This window comes from Pelodiscus sinensis, chromosome 4 (genome assembly GCF_052426305.1).
Source record: "Pelodiscus sinensis isolate ZL-2025 chromosome 4, ASM5242630v1, whole genome shotgun sequence".
NCBI classification, from domain to species: Eukaryota; Metazoa; Chordata; order Testudines; family Trionychidae; genus Pelodiscus; species Pelodiscus sinensis.
In genome coordinates, this window is record NC_143055.1 from 99421942 (window position 1) to 99441129 (window position 19188).

Below are 19188 nucleotides of genomic sequence, written 5' to 3' on the forward strand. Positions count from 1 at the left end.
ACTATGGAGTTTTGCTAGCATAGCTGTACCAACATAGTCTTATACTTTAAAATTATTTATCCAGCTCTTTTTCTATCTTCTGTCACCTGAATTTAACATCATAGATCAAAAAACCGTAACTAATGGTTCTAATCCAGATACTAATCCATTTTCTTTTAACCAAGGCATTTGAAAGTAGCACTGTAGTGGCAGCAATTGGTTTGGAAGGGAGGTTTCCCCTTTAAGCCTATTCAGCGGGAGCTGGATTTTGCATCCTTTATCCAGGGAGGTGAATTAAGTAATTTTGTTTAATTGTTGCCATTGAAGACCTTTCCACAGACCATATAATCGAATGTGTTCTATAATCTAATGTATTCTAAATATAATGAAAATCAATCTAATGGGGGAGCAAGATGGGTGTACATCTCTTACTAGTCTTTTCAGAAGCTGTGAAGAATGTCTTCACCTTTGTGTTCAGTATTTATGTAATATATAACATCAATTTATGTAATTGATGTCCTGCTCCTTTTACAATAACAGCTATTGAGAGAATACACATGTAAGAACAGAAATTAGCAATTTATTAAAATAGCCATAGTTTTCAAGATGTTTGAGTGTCCATCTTCTAAAGTTCAAGCCTTGTTCTGAAAAACTGTGTTCTGAAAAAGTCTGGTAACTCTGTTGCAGAGCATGAATTTGAATATTACATTTTGAAGGACAATGTTAAAGAAAAGACTTAAGTCGTTAAAATATTTGAATAGTTTAAAACATAATAAATAGATATAAAAATTAGAACCAATTCATTACTTATATGCTTAGGTGATTCCGGAGAAGAACTTCTGTTTGGAACATCTGATGGGAAACTTGGTCTCATTCAGGTTTCAAGTGCATCTCCGGTACATAAGTGGGAAATCAGAAATGAGAAGAAGAGAGGAGGTATGTATTTTGGTAACCTCTCCAGATCTTTGGCATTCCATTATGTCCCTATGTTTATGAAATAAAGTAATCAGTAACTCTCATTATACTTATGGAAATTTTTGTGTTATGTCACAATTTTGCTTGTATATCATAGTAAATTCAGTACTCCGCTTAGTTGTTCCTGGTGTTTTGATTTTTGTTTTGTTTCCTCCATCCCCCTACCTTCTTCTTCATACAGGATTATTTTGAGTTCTCATATAGTATGCTTTTGTAAACTATTTTAAGATGACATTTATTAAAAAATTATTTTTAATTATTTTATATATAAAATTTGATTGTGTGCTGTAATGATGGTTGTACTTACAAATCCAAATACAAATGCCATATTATTCAGAACTTATGGTATTTTGAATTTTTCCCAGAGCAAAAATTATCACTGTCCCTCTGTAATATTTTTGTCACTTTTTATCTGCTTTCACTCTGAGGATGAGACAAGACTCTCATTGAAGCTCCACTGTTCATTAATTGGCACAAAATTATTGCTGTGGATTGCAGGACATTGGTTCCTTTTTATGTTTGCAATCTCGAGTGTTGTTCTTCTGAAAAGAAAGGATCATGAATAGAACCTAGTTGTCTCATATGCTTATAGAGCATTATGCTATGTTCATTCTTTTGTTTCTCAGAGGTTTTTTTTTTTAATAATTATGAATTCATTTTTCAGATATGAGTGATTTTGATTTTGGGTGTCTAAGATGCTTTAAAGGGGCCTGAAGTTTAGATATAGTTTGGAGTTTTTTATAATTGATTTCTATTAAGTCTCTTTATTTCTGTGCTTTGCATTGGAATATAGTTCTGGTTTTTTACATACTTAGTCCAGCACATTGTTTTTCATAACATAGTGATGATAAAGTCATTCATTTGACTCAGAAGGCAGAAGTGGCATTAGTAAAAACTTACTAACTTACCAAGAATGCTCTGTTGTTTTTTCAAGAGATGACTAACTAATGATGCATTATAATATGTTTTTTCATGGAGTATTTTGCAAATCATTCATTGAGAGATAAAATATTAAATAAGCAGTCAGTATGTTGTGCATAAAAGGGTTTTTTTCTCTATTTTTAGGTATCTTATGTATTGATAACTTTGACATTTTGGGTGATGGAGTTAAAGAATTACTTATTGGCAGAGATGATGGTATGTTAGAAATCTATAACTTTGACAGTACAGATGAGCCTGTCCTTCGATATGATCACGTAAGCTCATAACAGGAAATACTCTTTTCATGGGCATATTTCATACTTCCTTTTGTTTTAAATTAGAAAAGAAATGAATTGTTTAATTTCTTAGGGATGTAATAATGTAGTCGATTAACCAATAAGCAAAAGCTTATAGGTTAATGCTATAGACTACATGCATTTCCCTCTCGTTCCCCCCTCCAGTAAATTTTTTAGCAGGCTCAGTCCTTGCTTGAGATGGGTCCGGGAACTACCCCTGCTGAAGCTCTGCAATTAAAGTGTATTAGGAGCTGGGTGGGCAGGCAGCCTGACTCAGTTTTGGCTTGCACTGGGTCCGGGAGCTCAGACTCCACTCGTTACCAGAGACAGCAGCACAGAGCCACAGGCAACTGGTCCACGAGAGGAGCTGATTTTGAAACTGGCTCACCTTGTGGACCAGCTTTCCCCTGGCTTCCTGCGCTGCTGCCTCTCATACATAGACTGCACTGCAGGATGGCAGAGGCTCCCCAGGAGTGGAGCTGGATTGCACTGGCTGCCAGCCCTGCCCCCAGGGACTATAGAATAGTCAACTAACTGATAAGAATTCATGAGGTTACTCGACTATTCAATGATCCAATATTTAACATCCCTATAATTTCTTAATTAATATTTGTAACTATATTTAGGACCCTACCAAATTCACAGCCATGAAAAACACATCATAAACTGTGAAATCTGATCTCCCTGTGAAAATTGACACCGATGCAAGCTCTAATTCTAGCTGGGGATGGCTAGAGACAGGGTTTCCTTTTTCATTGCAAGGGCTGCTCCTGGACCAGGTTACACCTACTTCCAGGATGTTCTCTGGCTGCCGGAAGCTTCATGACTTCATTAGGGCTGGAAACCGTTGGGAAAACCAGATATGTGGCAACCCACCCCACTATACCCTGTGACGTTCACTTCTGCATTACTGCTGCTGGTAGCACTGAATTCTTCTTTGGCTGCCCAAATCTGAAGGCAGTATCCCTGCCAACAACAGAGCAGAAATGAGAGTAGCATGGCCCCATATGGTAGGCTTGAAACCCTTCCCATCCTGACCACTTTTTGGGTCAGGGCCCCATCTCTTTTATGCCACTGAAATTTCAAATGTAAATATCTGAAAGTATGAACTTGACTAATCCCCTCCTTCCCACCCCATGGCAGCCATGAAATTGACAAAAATGGACTGTGAATTTGTTAAGGTTCTAGCTATATTGTTACACAGCTAAACTAGTGGTATGTCATAGATATAAACGGCAGCTAAACCAGTTGAAGTCATAGATATATATTTGCACTGTCTTCCTTTATCGTAGATCATTAAACATTTAATTTAAATGTATTTATTTAAACAGTCGATAATCGTGCTGTCTCCATGGTATAGCTACATTCTTATATGCTGTTCAAGAGTGTATAAAAGTTGGTTTATTCAGTCCTGTGCTTCATTTTATTTTTAGGGACACTGTATAGTAGCAATTAAAAAATTGGCCAATGACTTATTTTAATTGATATTAATTAAAAAATGTAATTTGTGTATTAAAATGTGATGCTTCCATGTGTTTGGGCTTCTACCATTACCAAAGCAATAAGGTAATATTTGAGGGCCAGAAAGTGAAACAAACCAGTCAATTTGAATGAAATATTAAAATTAAATAGCACAAATGGTAAAATAATTTTTGAAAGTCCCTCCCTTTTTTAATACTTCAAGATTAAACTAACCTAAAATAGTAACATTATCAAAACAGCAACCAACCAAACAAAAAACACCTCCAAAACTTTAAAATATTTTTTCCAGTAAGTAAACAGAAAGTTTACACTTTAAAGTGGTGGATTTAATTATTCGTCACTCTTCTTTCCAGACTTTCTGTTAGTTACTGTTTGAAAATTAGATTGTGCATCAATGTTTTACTTTATAAACCAGTTCCTAATATGTCTTTCATGTTACACACACAGTACCAAAAAATATGTGCTGAAACACAATGACCTGCATCTTAATAGATTTTTCTGCACAAAAAGTTAAAGGGGAAGAGTGTTTTTTCTTTACAGCCCTCATATAAAATGAAACAAAGTACCTCCTGAGTGCTAGTCTGTGTTTATTTTTTAGGCCTTGTCAGAGAGCATTACATCTATCCAGGGTGGCTGTGTCGGAAAGGATGGGTATGATGAAATCTTAGCATCCACTTACTCAGGTAAGTTGTCTATGAAATACCTGAAGAATTTAGGCTATCAGTATTCTAACAGTTAAACTCTGCTGTTAATGGAGCTGGAATTATATTAATAATTTGTTTTGGTTATAGAAAATAGTATTCTGGCCCAAAAGTCTCTGCTTTGAAAATGCTTCTAAGTGTGGGAAACATTTTCTTGTATATATTTTAAAATGCATTAAAACCCTGTGTTTTTTCACTTTATATCTATTATAGTTTACTACAGCAGTTAGTTATTATCAGGTATAGGCAGCTGTATAACACAGTGAAGAGTAAATTACAATATTCAGGTTTAATACATAATGGAATTATTTAGTTTCATAATTTTAAACTTATGAATATTATATTTTTCCTTTGTCTGTCTTTTCTATGCATCCCTCTTAGTCATGAATATGCATGTTTTTTCTTCTTTTACCTTCTCAGTAGGGCTGACCTTTGGAGTCCTCAAAGCAACCATTTTTGAGAAATTAGAAAAACAAGATTACCCTTTGTAAGGAGGCTTGTGTAGATTTGAAGCCTTCAGTAGACCTCACCCCGCAGTAGCACTGGTCTATCTGTGAGGGAGTTCTAGTAAGAAAAGTGTTAGTATGTGTTTTGCTCGATAGTTTTAAAACAGTAAAAGGTCACTTTTTAATTATTATTGGGGTTCAAACCTGATGTGCTGAAGTCCAAGTTTTAATTGTGTTAACTTTCATAGTCTGTTTTACATTGAGACAATGGCAAATGTTTACTTTGCGTGTATATAATATAGTCTGCAGAAGGCTAACAGGCTAGGGGACAGCTTCTCAACTGGTATAAATTATCAGCTCCATTGCCTTGATAGTTATGAGCTATTATAATTTATACCAGCTGAGGATCTGCTCCAAAATCTCTCTGTAGTTACTCACTCTCTGTGATAATATTACTGTAAAGATCACAGAAGCTATACCAGGATTTTCTGTGCAACCCTGAAAGGGGAGGAGGAAGAAAAATCTCTCACTGTGGGCATTCTTAAGGTAAGCTCCAGTAGGAGTGCAAAGTTAGAGCAGCAAAAGATATAAATTAATACTGAAGCATTTTTTATTTTATGTATTTTCTGACTTTTTTATGCCTAGCCCTTGATTAGTTAGGCTTTTTTGTTTCAAAAATGGCTGAGATGTTTGAGATGCCTGTTAGTAGCAGCCTTATGCTATGTTGCTCCGAAGTGGCTGTTGCTGTTATGGGGACTATCAACAATACACAGTAGGGAAAGTGTTCCTAGAGGAAATGTTGCTTGTAAGCAGCAATTGAACTTACAATATATTATTGTAAACAAGCATTTACTGTACTTAACATGTATATTAGTTTTCATGGTACATTTTGTAATAATACTGTGTTACTGTTCCTCCTTTAAAGAAAACAGAAATACATGGAGCAAGTATGTGGCACAGCATAAATACATTATACAACACTCTACTGCATTATTATCCTTAAAAACAAACTATCCATGATGTTATAGGAACCTGTTAGACTAGAGGATCAGCATTAAGTAATACAACTCCTTCAGATCCTCAGATGAGAAGTGCTAATAAAGAAAGGTAGCTGCCATGTCTCCTTTCTACAGGTTGGGAAATTGCTCTGTTCTGAAAAATCTATGCCCAAAACCATTTTTCTGGGTCCGTGACAGAACTGGAAATAGAGCCCACACCTTGACTGCCGGTTTTCTGGATAACTCTGCCTCTTATGTTCTACAGTGTTAAGGCAATGTGGCTCACTTGGGTCTTTTTGAAATGCTTTATTGTTTGTATTTCATAAAGATTATTAATTAATGTATTAATATTAATAAAATTATTTATATGATTCTTTCAGGATGGGTGACTGGACTGACTACAGAGCCTGTCCATAGGGAAGGTGGATCTGGTGAAGAACTAAAGATAAGTCAAGAGATGCAGAACAAGATTTCATCCTTAAGGTAACTTAAATAAAGGAAAATTGTAAAGACAGCTAAGTACAAAATGTGGCCAATGTTTAAAACTATGGTGATCTAAGGGAATAATGGTGATAACAATACAGTGTATATTTCCATTGGAAATGAAATTGTTGCTATCAGTTTCTGAAGCATATTTTTATGTAACCCTTGGAACTACCAAAACTGATAAAAAATGTGTAAAAGGGAAAATATGTGTGGTTTTGTCGGTGTGTTTGCTTTTCACATCTGGGATCACAGAGAGAGAGTGGGTGAGGTAATATTTAATGAACTGACTTCTCTTGGTGAGAGAGACAAGCTTTGGAGCTACAGGGAATTCTTCAGGTCTGGGAAAGCTACTGAGAGTGTCTCACCAAAATACAGCATGGAATATATAATTTAGCATAAATATATACTGTATTGTTATCACATTCTAAGGGACCATTCAAGGTGAAGTGGCCTGTTAATGCCTTGGGGGATTAATGGATTACAGATTGTTTTAATAAGTCATAAATCCAATGCCTTTCTTAAAGGAGGAGACTTGTTACGCTATCCTGTCCCCAAGCGAAGCGGGACATGGGCCTAATCAAATGGCTTGGTGGGCTGGATCATGCCCATCCCTGTCCTAAATGATAAGAGCTAGGACCACCAAATTTGTTATGCAGCTTCCTCTTCTCCTAACTTTAAAGCAAAGTCAGAGTTGGGTTGTGCTAGGACAATCAGAAGCCAATGGAAAGGACAGTTTTCCATAACATGCAAAGGTAGGAGCTGCTGATCGGAGAAACGCAATATGAGAGTGGCCACTGGGCTTAATGAGCCCATAATCATAGAATCATAGAATCATAGAATAATAGGACTGGAAGGGACCTCGAGAGGTCATCGAGTCCAGCCCCCCGCCCTCAAGGCAGGATCAAGCTCCGTCTACACCATCCCTGACAGATGTCTATCTAACCTGTTCTTAAATATCTCCAGAGAGGGAGATTCCACCACCTCCCTTGGCAATTTATTCCAATATTTGACCACCCTGACAGTTAGGAATTTTTTCCTAATGTCCAATCTAAACCTCCCCTGCTGCACTTTAAGCCCATTACTCCTTGTCCTGTCCTCAGAAACCAAGAGGAACAAATTTTCGCCTTCCTCCTTGTGACACCCTTTTAGATATTTGAAAACCGCTATCATGTCCCCCCTTAATCTTCTTTTTTCCAAACTAAACAAGCCCAGTTCATGAAGCCTGGCTTCATAGGTCATGTTCTCTAAACCTTTAATCATTCTTGTCGCTCTTCTCTGTACCCTTTCCAATTTCTCCACATCTTTCTTGAAATGTGGCGCCCAGAACTGGACACAGTACTCCAGCTGAGGCCTAACTAGTGCAGAATAGAGCGGCAGAATGACTTCACGAGTTTTGCTTACAACACACCTGTTGATACAACCTAGAATCATATTTGCTTTTTTGGCAACAGCATCACACTGTTGACTCATATTCAACTTGTGGTCCACTATGACCCCTAGATCCCTTTCCGCCATGCTCCTTCCTAGACAGTCGCTTCCCATCTTGTATGTATGGAACTGATTGTTCCTTCCTAAGTGGAGCACTTTGCATAAGGGAGAGCTATCCTGCAGAGTGGCCACTGGAGGCAGCTGTACAGTCAAAGGAGTGGCCAGTAGAGCAGTGGCTCTGCCATCTTGCCTGCCAGCACACCAGGTAAAGAGCCCCCTGCTTCAAACCCCACCCCTCCTGGCCCTTGGCTGCAACACTGGAGTGCGGGGAGGAGAGAAAAATGCCCCTGGCAGCCAGAGCAGGAGAATAAGGGGAGAGAAAAGGCTCATGGTCAGATGGGACTCTCCCCACCCTGAGCCTCTCCTTACCTCCCAAGCCTCACACTTGCACCCCCTCAACCCCCAGCCTCCTGCACTTCCCCCCCCCCCCCCCCACATCACCAAGGCCCTGCCCTGACTCCTACACTCCCACACTGCCATTCCCCCGACCCTGAAGGTCCCGGGTAAGTCTGCGGGTTGGGATGTTTGAGGAAAGAACACTCAATCTTATACTGTGATGCCTGTAAGTCTGTCTTAAAGAGAATCCAAAGTGACACAGGCTGCTTCCAAAACTTGGTCATTCAAGAGACTCTAGTAGTTTGAGTCTGGAATATCTTTTCCAATCCAGGCTGAGCAATATGGATGCTAAGCAACCCTTGCACTTAAGCATATTACAAGGCCAGAAGCTGAAAAAGGGGTGGTTTTCTTGCAAAGATGTTTCATAAGGAACTTATCAAAACAAATGAGGCAGAAGATTGGTCTGACGGAGCTCTTGCCATTTGTTCTGCCAAACCAGTGTGATTGGCTTCGCTAGAGGTCCCTAGTATATGGGCTGGTCAGATTGGTCATCTGTATTGAGTCAATGATGAGAACCAACTGGAAAAATTCCCATGAGACATTCTCTGAGGGGTTTGAGCTGATAACAATATTTGCGCTCTGATTATTCATCTGTAATTTCCATTTGATCAGTTCTTTGCACTTCTCTTTGAAACCATAGTCTTTTAGGCTTGAGTATAAAAGGTGGGAGCCTGAAGTAGATGGCTGTTGTCGTCATCATCAGATCCATAAAGCCCCTGATTGCTACTAGATCCTGGCTCTGGTGTGGTGTTTTCTATTCTAAGAAAAAAGGATTTAATTCCATTCCCTTTATTGTATTTCTGCTTCAGCATGATCTTCATCTGGGGGCAGAACTTTTTAGTGGATGTCCCTTGGACAGTTTCAGTGTTAATGTCTTCTAAGATTTACCAGTATGTGTCACGGACCATGAAATAAGACGTTCCCTATGAAATCTGATATCTCCTGGTTTCTAGGAGTTTCTAGCTCCAACTGGGCAGAGGATGGACAGAACTTGTCCCTCCCCTGCAAACTGCTCTGGTGGTGTGAGGTGGGGGACAAGACTAGATCCATTTCGGAGTGCCTCCCCCCTGCTGCAGGACACTGTTTGGGACTGGCAATCCCCTGAGGTTCCTACAGCTGGAGGACACTTGTGGAGTTGGATTGTATCTTCCCTGTGCTGCTGGAAGTGCCCCATCAAAGGGGGCTTCCAAGCTTGGACTGGACAGTGGAGTGACAGGACTTGTCTATCTTCTGCATAGCTGCTGGGGGTGAGGAGAGACCAGACAGTCTCACCTCCGGGTACCTTTCCCTGCTGCAGGAAGTTGTCTGGGACTAGAGAGCACTCTGAGGTTCCTGTGGCTGAGTGTGTGGCATGGGGTGCAGCCCTTTCTGCAGCTGTGCAGAGAGAGAGCAAGTACAGGTTGAACCTCTGAAATCTGGGATTCTCTGCTCTGGCAACATCCACGGTCTGGCTGGACCATGGATGTTGTCAGATAGGAGAGCCCTGGTGTCCAGGAGTGCGAACCCTGTCTCTGGGGAGCCTAGATTGAGTGGTCAAGAAGCGGGACCATGTAGCTGAGGAATTCTGTCCCTGGGGAGACCTGGCTGGGCGAGGCGGCAGCAGCAGGACTGGCAAGCCCCATCCCAGGTGGGGATCCCTGGTCGAGTGGGGGAGAAGCAGTGTGGCAGAGGCTGAGGAGCTTCTTCCTCGGGGAGCCCTGGCTGTGGGGGGACAGCAGTGGAACCAGTGAGTGCCAAAAGAGGGGTCATGGTGGCTGGGGAGCTCTGTGCTTGGGAGCTCCAACTGGCTGGAGCCCAAGTCCGAGCCCTGCCGGCTGGAGCCTAGTGGCAGTGGGGCCGGAGCAGAGCCAGCTGCACCGGTGGGGGACCATCCTGGGACGACATATCCAGCAAATTCCTTCATTCGGGTGTGGCGGGTCCTGAGGGTGCTGGACAAGAAAGGTCCAACCTGAATTGTCCCTCCCAAGCCAGTCAGGACTAGAAGTGAGGGGCCCCTAATTGGGGTGCTTCCATCAGCACTAGGGATGTAACATTCTGTTTAATCAGCTAACCATTAAATGTTAAGTTAATCAAATGTTTAATTGGTTAACTGACAAAGTGGGATCCGGGGCAGAGGACCGCTCTAGCCCACCTGGAGCAGCCTCCAGCCTTTGGGGCTGCCAGCTGTGCAGGGCAGGCTGATGGCTGGCCCCAGCCCTTCAGGAGCCTGGTGAGGCTGGGGCAGCCCTCTGCCGGTGGCTAGGTGCGGATGTGGGGCTGCTCCAGGACAGCCAGTTAACCATTACAGGTTGGATCTCCCTGGTCTGGCACATTTGAGACCTGACTGATCCCAAACAAGGGGGTTTTCTGGACCAGGGGAGGCCCTCTGTTATTGGCCTCCTAGCCCCTCTCTACTGCTGGCAACTTCGGGCATGTTCCTGGCCCCACTGCCCCTGGCTCGGGGTCAGGCTCCAGCAGCAGCCCCTCTACCACCAGCCTGGCTGGGGATCCCTGGGGCTGGAGCTCTGTGGTGGCTTCGCTGCCTGTGGGGCCAGAGCTCCCCAGCTGCTTGGGCTGTACCTAGTAAGTCTCATCTGGTAAGGTTGAAGTTTACTGGGTAACTGGTTACCTGTTCACATCCCTAACCAGCACAGGGGAGATCAGACCCACTTCTACATTTTGGAGCCTTCTGCTGTTGCAGGATGTTCTGCAGTTGATGCCTTCAGGGTCCAGCTATGTTAGAGAGAGGCTCAAGGGTGCTGGCTGAACAAAGTTTGAGCCTTCTAAATATCCAAGAAACCACCTCACTCACTGTCAAGCTTCCCAAGGCCCCAAACTTTGAATAGATGTTAGGTCAAAACGCAGTAATAATATTTCACATGTTATCTAAGGAGGGTACTGAATATTGAGGTGTGAGGGTCTTTGAGATTTCAAATCAGGAATTTAATATTGAAGGAAACTGTCTCATCCCTAGATCCTCTTGAAATCTCTACTCTCTCTCTCTCTGTATATATGTGTGTGTATAAATATATAATATAAAAATGTCCTTATTTTGTAAAATAGATGACATTTGGGGAAAAAATGCCCTGACATATATCATCTGTAGAAGGTGTGACAGATTTTTGTTACCAGTCTGCCTGAGGTGAGGCCACAGGATCATTAAGGTGATTGGGTGAGGCCACAGGATCATTAAGGGAGGAGATGACGGAACACACCAAATGTCTAAGTTTTAAAGCTTTATTGATAAAATAATAAAATAACAGCAGAGAGTGATGGGTGCTTCCCATGTCACTCAGAGGAAGGAAGAAAGCGTTAGTGCCCTGAGCCCCAACCCATTTTCATACTCACACACTCACTACCCGAGGCTGGCCAGGCCTGGGTGGAATGAAAAAAGAAGAGGGGGAAGGGTAGACGGGAGTTTGGTCCTGTGCGCACAGGTCATCCAGGGTCTGCTGTGATCTCTCTGAATTGCTCCAGCTCTCAGGAGGGTTTTAAGTCCTGGGTTCCTTTGGGGGTGTTCCATTCCACGACCTCTGGTCCTGGTGCTCTTTGTGACAGTCCAAACCAGCTATCTGTGGTCGCCTTGACTTTTCCCAAAACACACCGGTTAGACTCTGTTGTTCTCTTTGCTTTCCTCCATGTTGGCCTTCGCTTGTCTCGCTCTTTATGGGCTAGCTCTGCAGATCGGTTCAGTTGAATGTCTTTCTTATGGCTCGTTGGTGGATTCCAAGCCCCCCTCTTTCTTGGCCAGCAGCCGAGAGTCAGATGTGTGCTGTGGCCTTGAGCTGGCTGGAACCAATGTATTATCTTCGGGCCTAGCAGAAGTGTAGAGTTAACCCCGTTCTCTGCTTTCTTCGTCTCCACCCTTTTCCCCCGACCCTTGGCTTCTCATGACCAGCAAAGGAATCCTTCATTCATTCCACGCTCACACCTTTGACCCTTCCCAAAATGCCCTGCGATGCTTGCAACAGCGTTAGCAATATGCAACGCTGACCTGCCTCCCCAAGGGTACCCTTTGAGGGAGGGGGCCATTGGGGTATGACAAAGGGTGATTGTGATTGGTAACTTTATTACTCTTTATCCTTACTAGGAAAAAAATAAGAAATTGTAGATTGAAGTTTCAGGGCATCTTAAAGAAAAAGTTATCTTCAGGATTTTATTTTTACATCTGACAGTTTCTCTTTCTTAGGAATGAGCTGGAACATCTACAGATAAAGGTACTGCAAGAACGAGACAAATATCAGCAGTCGTCTCGATCCAGTACTGCTATTTCAGCAGTACCGGCATTTAGTGTGAATGACAAGTTTACATTGAATAAGGATGATGCTAGCTACAGTCTTATCTTAGAGGTGCAGACAGCTATTGATAATGTCTTGGTACAGGTGAGTGATGTTTTAAGACCTAAAATCTAACAAAATATATATTACTTGAAAACTAAACAATCAAGAAAACTGTAACATTTAATTTTTGATCCAGAATATTGTTAACTAGTTTTCCTTACTGAATTAATATATTTTTAAATTTGACAAGTTCACTACTTGAGGTGAGATTCTTTTGTAATTACTTTTACTATTCCTGAATGTGGAGTGTGGTAGGATGCAATTATATAGAAAAAGATCGGATTTGTATATAGCTATTACTAAATATTCCTCCCATCTTAAATTAGTTATTCTATCACATCAACTATAGTGAATGTTATCTGTAACAGTCAAATTAGTTAGTACAAAGATATGCTTAAATATCTATTTAATCTTTTACCCATGTCGAATTATAGAAACCATAATGATATTATCAAACTATCATATTGCATCTTCCTCGCTAACTTAATTGATAATTAAAGAGGATAAATGCATTAGAAACTATTCAGAAATGTATACTTTGTTTCCCCATCCTTTCCCTTAAATTTTCTGCACAGAGTGATGTCCCAGTAGACCTACTGGATGTGGATAAAAATTCTGCTGTTGTCAGTTTTAGTGGCTGTGATTCTGAAGTAAGTAACACATAAATGTAAGAGATAATGTACAGAAACTACTGGATAAAAGCTGTCAACCATTACCTATTAGAATTTGGATTTACAGATTCATTCAAGTCCAAGTTAAAATAATGTATTTAATGGCTGAAAATGAATAAAGTATTGGGAGGGAGGAAGTTTGGGAAAATGCATTTTTGTTGGTAGCATAATAGAAGTCAACTGTTGGCCCTTGTATTGCTTTATTGAAAGTTATTAGGCAAAGAGTATTATATTTATGCTTACTATAGATCTTTAAAATATTAAGTTGACCTCATGAAAACACTGTAATTCGCACATTCTCATTTTTTACTAAATACATTTTTATATATACTGGTTTTTTTAAAAAAAAATTATTCCAGAAATGAAATGAGCATTGTGAAGCTTATTTGAAGTCTAAATATTTTAATTCTGTTTAGTAAGTAATTTAGCATCTCAGAAGTTTACACTGAAGATTACAGAAATTAACTGCTCCCTTCAAGTTTCTTAATCATTTTGTGTGATCATTACTTTGGCTAATGTTGGTTTAGCCTACAGTATGTTTTCTGACTAATTTATCTTTTCATAATGAAGACTTCTCAGATCCTGAGCTAAGTTAATATTGGGGAAACTAGTAGATAATTGTATCTTTTAATTTTTGTAGAATGTAGAGAGTGCAATAGATTTCCTATTCTTTAGCTTTCTAAAGAGAACTAGTACTTACTAATACATAGATCCCTACCAAATTCTAGTCCATTTTGGTCAATTTCATGGTCATGGGCTCTAAAACTCATAAATTTCATTATTTCAGATATTTAAATCTGAAATTTCACAGTATTGTAATTGGTCTTGATTCAAAAAGGATTTGTTGGGGTGGGGAGGTCACAAGATTATTGTGTGGAGGAGGAACTGCAGTACTGCTACCCCTGCTGCTGATCAGTTGCTTGCAGCAGCATTGCCTTCAGAGCTGCAGAATGACAGCTGTTGGCCAGGATCCCAGCTCTGAAAGCAGAATTGTTGCCAGCAGCAGTACAGAAGGATGGTATGGAATGGAATTGCCACCTTTACTTGCATGCTGTTGCCTGCGGAGCTGGGTACCTGGCCATCAGCCACCACTCTTCAGTCACCCAGCTTTGAAGGCAATGCAGAAGGAGGGTGGCAGTACTGTGACCCCCTTAAAATAATCCTGTGACACTCACCCCCTCCCTCTTCTGCAACTCCATTTTTGCAAGTGCTAGTTGTGCCCATGAAATCCCTAAAGCATAGGGTAAAGCGCGCACAAGAACAGATTCCATGGTCCTTAATGTATTTTCCATGGCTGTGAATTTAGGGTGCAACATGGGGTGAAAATCTGTGGCATTTTTGCCATTGACTTCAGTGGAGCCAGAACTTCATGTATGTTTACTTTTCCTCTAATAGTTTTACACAGTAAAAACTGTCACTATGCTGCTGAAGTTTTGATGATAAAAGTTTTATGACGTTTTTTTCTTTTGTTTTTTTCATTTTGAATTGTTCACAGCCAAACAGCAACTTTCTCCTTGCCACTTACCGATGCCAAGCAAACACTACTAGACTGGAGCTTAAGGTAAACACACTACAAAATATTTTCTTGTACTTTTAAAAAATGTGTTTTATCTAGAAAATGCACATTTGTATCTTGTGGTAAGCTTATGTGCGCACAGGTTGAATGTGTTAACTTGGACAAAAGACTAGTCCACTAATTTTTATATGGTAGTCTTAAGACCCTTGGCTGTTGACTGAGATACTTCTGGTCATGCACATGATACTGATGAGAACTCCTGCTTTATAGCTGCTTTTACAAAGTACTCACTTTGGATGACTCTAGAAGCCACTGAAGAGAAGTGGGGTGATATAGAAGAGCAAGCCTAGCATCCTTCCTTAAAGGACTTCTGACTCTGAAAGAGAGAGTGAAGAAACCAAAAAATCACCAATGGTCTAAAACCAAAGACTTTCCTTTTCTGAAGTTATTCAGAGAAAGTCATTAGTTGTCCACTCATTGGTGATTTTGGAAAGGAACTTAACTCTATATTTACATACTCATAAGAACAAATGCATGGCTTGATTTTTAATCTTAAACCATTTATAGAATAAGAAATGTAAGAATAAAAGGGACCTTGACAAGTAATCTAGTACAGCACTCTACATTGAGGTAGGACCAAGGAAACAGATCATCCTGGAAAGGTATTTTCTAATCTGTACTTAAGAAAGCTCCATGATGGGTTTTTCCCAAACTCCTTCAGTATTCTATAACTTCTCTACCCTTCAAATTTTTTCCTGATATCTAACCAAAATCTCCCTTGCTGCAGATTAAGACAGTTACTACTTATTCTACTGTTGGTGGACATGGAGAACAGATGATTGTTGTCCTCTTTATAACAATTTTAATGTATTTCAGGACTTTTATCAGGTGCCCACTTTTTTATCCCCTTTTCTCAAGACTAAACCTTCCCAGGGTTTTTTTTTTCCTATATTTCAATGTAGGATGTTTTATTTGATCTTTTATTTTTGCTCTCCTCGACACGCTCTAGCACGGGGTCAGCAACCTGTGGCTCTCGAGCCAAACATGGCTCAGTATGGAACAAAATATAGCTCTTCTGTCATTCCCAAAATACATGCAACTTTTTAAATTAAAATTAAAATTTAATTAAAAAATTTAAGAACTCATAATTAATCGTCTCAGGAGGGTCTTTATTTGTCTGTTTCACCTTTAACCAGAAGTGAAAGTGAGGCAGTGCACTCAGTAAGAACTGGCTGTGCTCCTGAAAGAGCTGGCTGTTCGCTTAAAGGGCCGGCTGAGGGCACGCTGTAGGGGATGCATGCACGCTCCATCTGGCCACAGTGTCCCAGTTGCAGCCCCCATCTGATAGACAATAGTCTATCTCCAGCCGCCATGCTCCTGGGGCAGATCCTGCAACCCTGCAATGGCAGCCCTGCAATTGCTGCAACAGCCCAGCTGCGGCAGCCCGGCTTGGGCTCTGGCTGCAGCAGCCTGGCCAACAAGGCCCCCGTCAGGGGCTAGCCCCCATCTAGCTGCTGCAACTTGTCTCCAACCCCAATCCTGGGGAAGGCCCCGCAGTCTGGCCAATTCTAGCAGTTTTTCGTTGGATGCTAAATTTTAAAAATGTTTACAAAATTGTATTTGCCCTTTTTATAGAAGTACTTTGTTAGTTGGATCACTTAGTATTGTACATTTAAAAGATACCTTTTAAAAAAAGTTCTGGGAAATTCATTAATTTTTCCTCTGCTCTTTTTTATGTTTATTAATGTAGATTCGATCAATTGAAGGCCAGTATGGGACACTACAAGCATATATAACACCAAGAATTCAACCAAAAACCTGCCAACTTCGTCAATATCAGATTAAACCACTTTCACTTCATCAAAGAACTCACTTTATTGATCATGACAGGTATTTGCAAAAAATAGTTCTTAAAAATTGGTTCTGTCCAATTGACACATAGTTGACTATGTAACTTGCAGTGATCATTTTAGCAACTGATTTTAAGTCTCATATTGCAAGTCTCTTTGAGGTTGTTGGATTTTTTAAAATTTTAAATAAATGGTGTTCTCCCACATCTAGCTGAGCCCAAAAACTGATCCAAATTGATTGTTTGTCCTTTATCCCTCTGTTTTGATGCTGCCATTTTATTCAAATATACCTAATCTCCCTGTTTCTCACATCACTACTATTTCTTACTTTTAAAAAGGACAGTAAGAAAATGGAATTCCATTGAACTAGACCATATGTGTTTCCTCCTTCTTGATACACATGAATGAGATGCTAATGGGAAAGATTTCTTGTGCCTTCCATTATTGCCTGTTTCACTTCTGCAAAGTGCTATACCTCTGCAAAGTGCTTGCATATCTCTGGTTTAGAGAACAGGAGACTGTTGAGATTTTATACTACTCAGCTTTTCTGCACTGTCTGTTGAGCACCCCACCTGCAGTTTGCTATGCAAATAACCTGCCGAAACAGTTTGCCATTTTTTGGTGTTCTCTGGATTGAGAATATTCAAATAAGAAGTGTTTCTTTCTCACACATTCTTACACACACTCACGCACACAGCCTAAATTACTTAGGACTTTGCTAGCTATCAGTGAAAACTAATTTTTGAGACTTAAAGGGAGGAAGATGTACCATATAAAAACAAACTTTTTACTTAAATTGCATAGCTACTGCAGCAGCAGTACTGCCCATCAGTAACTCATTCCCATTTTCTTTCTGCCTTCAAAATACTGTAGACCCATGAACACACTGATGCTTAAAGGACACTTCAGTTTTGCTGAAATTCACTCTTGGGTTGTGTTTTGCTTGCCTGAAGTTCCTGAAAAAACTCCAGTAGAAGAGAGTGTTACTTTCTACTTTCAGAACACCTTCTTGGATACACAGCTTGAAAGTACTTACAGGTAAAATACAGTGCAGTGCTGAAGAAAATAAATACAGGCTGAGGAAACAGCGTTTGCATTTCTCCGCTCCTGTGAATGAAAAAAAGAGTTCAATCCCTGAAACTGGAGACTCTTGAGAGAGTTGCTAGAAGCCAGAGCAATTTGTACTAATTGTTATTGTTTTAATGGGCATCTAATTTTCCTAAGAAAAAAGCACATGATAAATCCTCAAGGTGAAAAACAACCTTCTTCTTTCTGCAGCTCCCATTAGAAAAATGACTTATTTTCAGTATTAGAAATAATATTCTCTGTTACCTTTAAGTGAACCAGTGTGCTGCTTCAGCTAGCAGATATCATTTTGCTTTATAATAGAGTAGTAGAAGCTGGAAACATTAATTATTACTCCAATTATATAGATTTCAATTTGATCTGGGATTAGAGTAGGAGATGCTTATATATTGATGTAAAAGCATTTTGACTTTCTTACACTTTTTCATGTAAAGTAAGACTGTGATGTTAGGCTCATATGATGATAGGCACACTGTAATAACTTAAATATACAGATGTTAGGAGTCCTACATATTATACTGTATTAACAAGATTGAGCTTTGGATAGCAAGTATGGTGACATCAGTGTATGCACTATTCTGATAGCTAGTCTCTAGAATAGCTTTAGTCTGTAGAATAGCTTTAGTGATGGCCTCTAAGTGTGCCCTATTCATCACTGTAAAATGGAAACCAAGTGCACTAGGCTGCCCTAATTTCTTAACTCTTTTTTGTGTGGCAGAAAAGGGGAGGGATTTTTCAAATCTGACAACATTTCTACAATATCCATTCTAAAAGATGTGCTCTCTAAAGAAGCTACCAAAAGGAAAGTTAATCTCAATATATCATATGGTAAGATATTTTTCTCCTCTATTTCATTTTATCTTATGCATGAAAGCATTAATAATATTAATATTAACCTTACTGGAATTTTTTTTGTTCTTACTAGATATAAATGAAGCATCTGTGAATCACACATTGAAACTAATCCACCCAAAACTAGAATATCAGCTGTTGTTGGCCAAGAAAGTTCAGTTAATAGATGCTTTAAAAGTAGGTATCTGTACATAACTTCTATTGTGGAAGAGGGGAGGAATTGTTTTGTGTTAGGATGCCAGTTGCCAAGTTATACAATCACATGGCATCACTGGGTTTATAGTATTTCTGTTGTCAGGACTGCTGTTTGTGTTTGTAGGTTATTAAAGAGATTTTATTAAAAAGAACTCATACACCACTTGTATTCTAGCTTCACAAGTGAGTAACCTGTTTTAATGACTGATCAGTTCTTTGTGACATCTTTTTAAATACAGCTGTCTCTTGCTACCCTGTCCAACTCTGGTTCTCCAGCTCCCTCCTTCTCTTCCTTGGCTCCAGAAAAAATAAATAAATAAATAAAAAGGTAATCACCTGCATCAAAAGATAACCCCATAAATAGTCCTAGCTTTTGCCCCAGCTATCAGCAGGAACTATGTGGTGAGTTTTTGACCCTGAAACCTCAGTAATTTTTTCAGGTAGCTAAAGTTAAGGTCTTGTGTAAGGGGTCCTCTTAAACTTTGGACTGGTCTACACTTGGACTGACCTACACTTAAAAATTAGACTGAT

At 40.0% G+C, this 19188-nt stretch overlaps 1 protein-coding gene and 1 long non-coding RNA gene across 4 annotated transcripts in view; one reads left to right on the forward strand and one right to left on the reverse strand.

The window, feature by feature from the left end:
- The window catches only part of BBS7 (Bardet-Biedl syndrome 7), a 39443-nt gene that overhangs the window by 13260 nt on the left and 6995 nt on the right, over positions 1–19188 (forward strand). For both annotated transcript variants that reach the window (XM_006125589.4, XM_014574838.4), the window contains exons 7-17: positions 799–915; positions 2020–2150; positions 4252–4336; positions 6179–6281; positions 12337–12529; positions 13063–13137; positions 14654–14719; positions 16425–16564; positions 17398–17562; positions 18329–18438; positions 18536–18639. In XM_006125589.4, coding sequence (XP_006125651.3) covers positions 799–915; positions 2020–2150; positions 4252–4336; positions 6179–6281; positions 12337–12529; positions 13063–13137; positions 14654–14719; positions 16425–16564; positions 17398–17562; positions 18329–18438; positions 18536–18639 — 1289 coding nt within the window. The remainder of the gene's footprint in view (positions 1–798; positions 916–2019; positions 2151–4251; positions 4337–6178; positions 6282–12336; positions 12530–13062; positions 13138–14653; positions 14720–16424; positions 16565–17397; positions 17563–18328; positions 18439–18535; positions 18640–19188) is intronic.
- Positions 825–19188, reverse strand: part of LOC102459402 (uncharacterized) — a 38660-nt gene continuing 20296 nt past the window's right edge. The window contains exons 2-4 of one of the 2 annotated variants that reach the window (XR_012904102.2): positions 17561–17631; positions 14966–15050; positions 825–963 (exon numbers count right to left, since the gene is read on the reverse strand). This is a non-coding gene — a long non-coding RNA (uncharacterized LOC102459402). Of the gene's footprint in view, positions 964–11165; positions 11963–14965; positions 15051–17560; positions 17632–19188 lie in introns of those variants that run through there. The other variant, XR_332227.5, reaches the window with a different exon arrangement.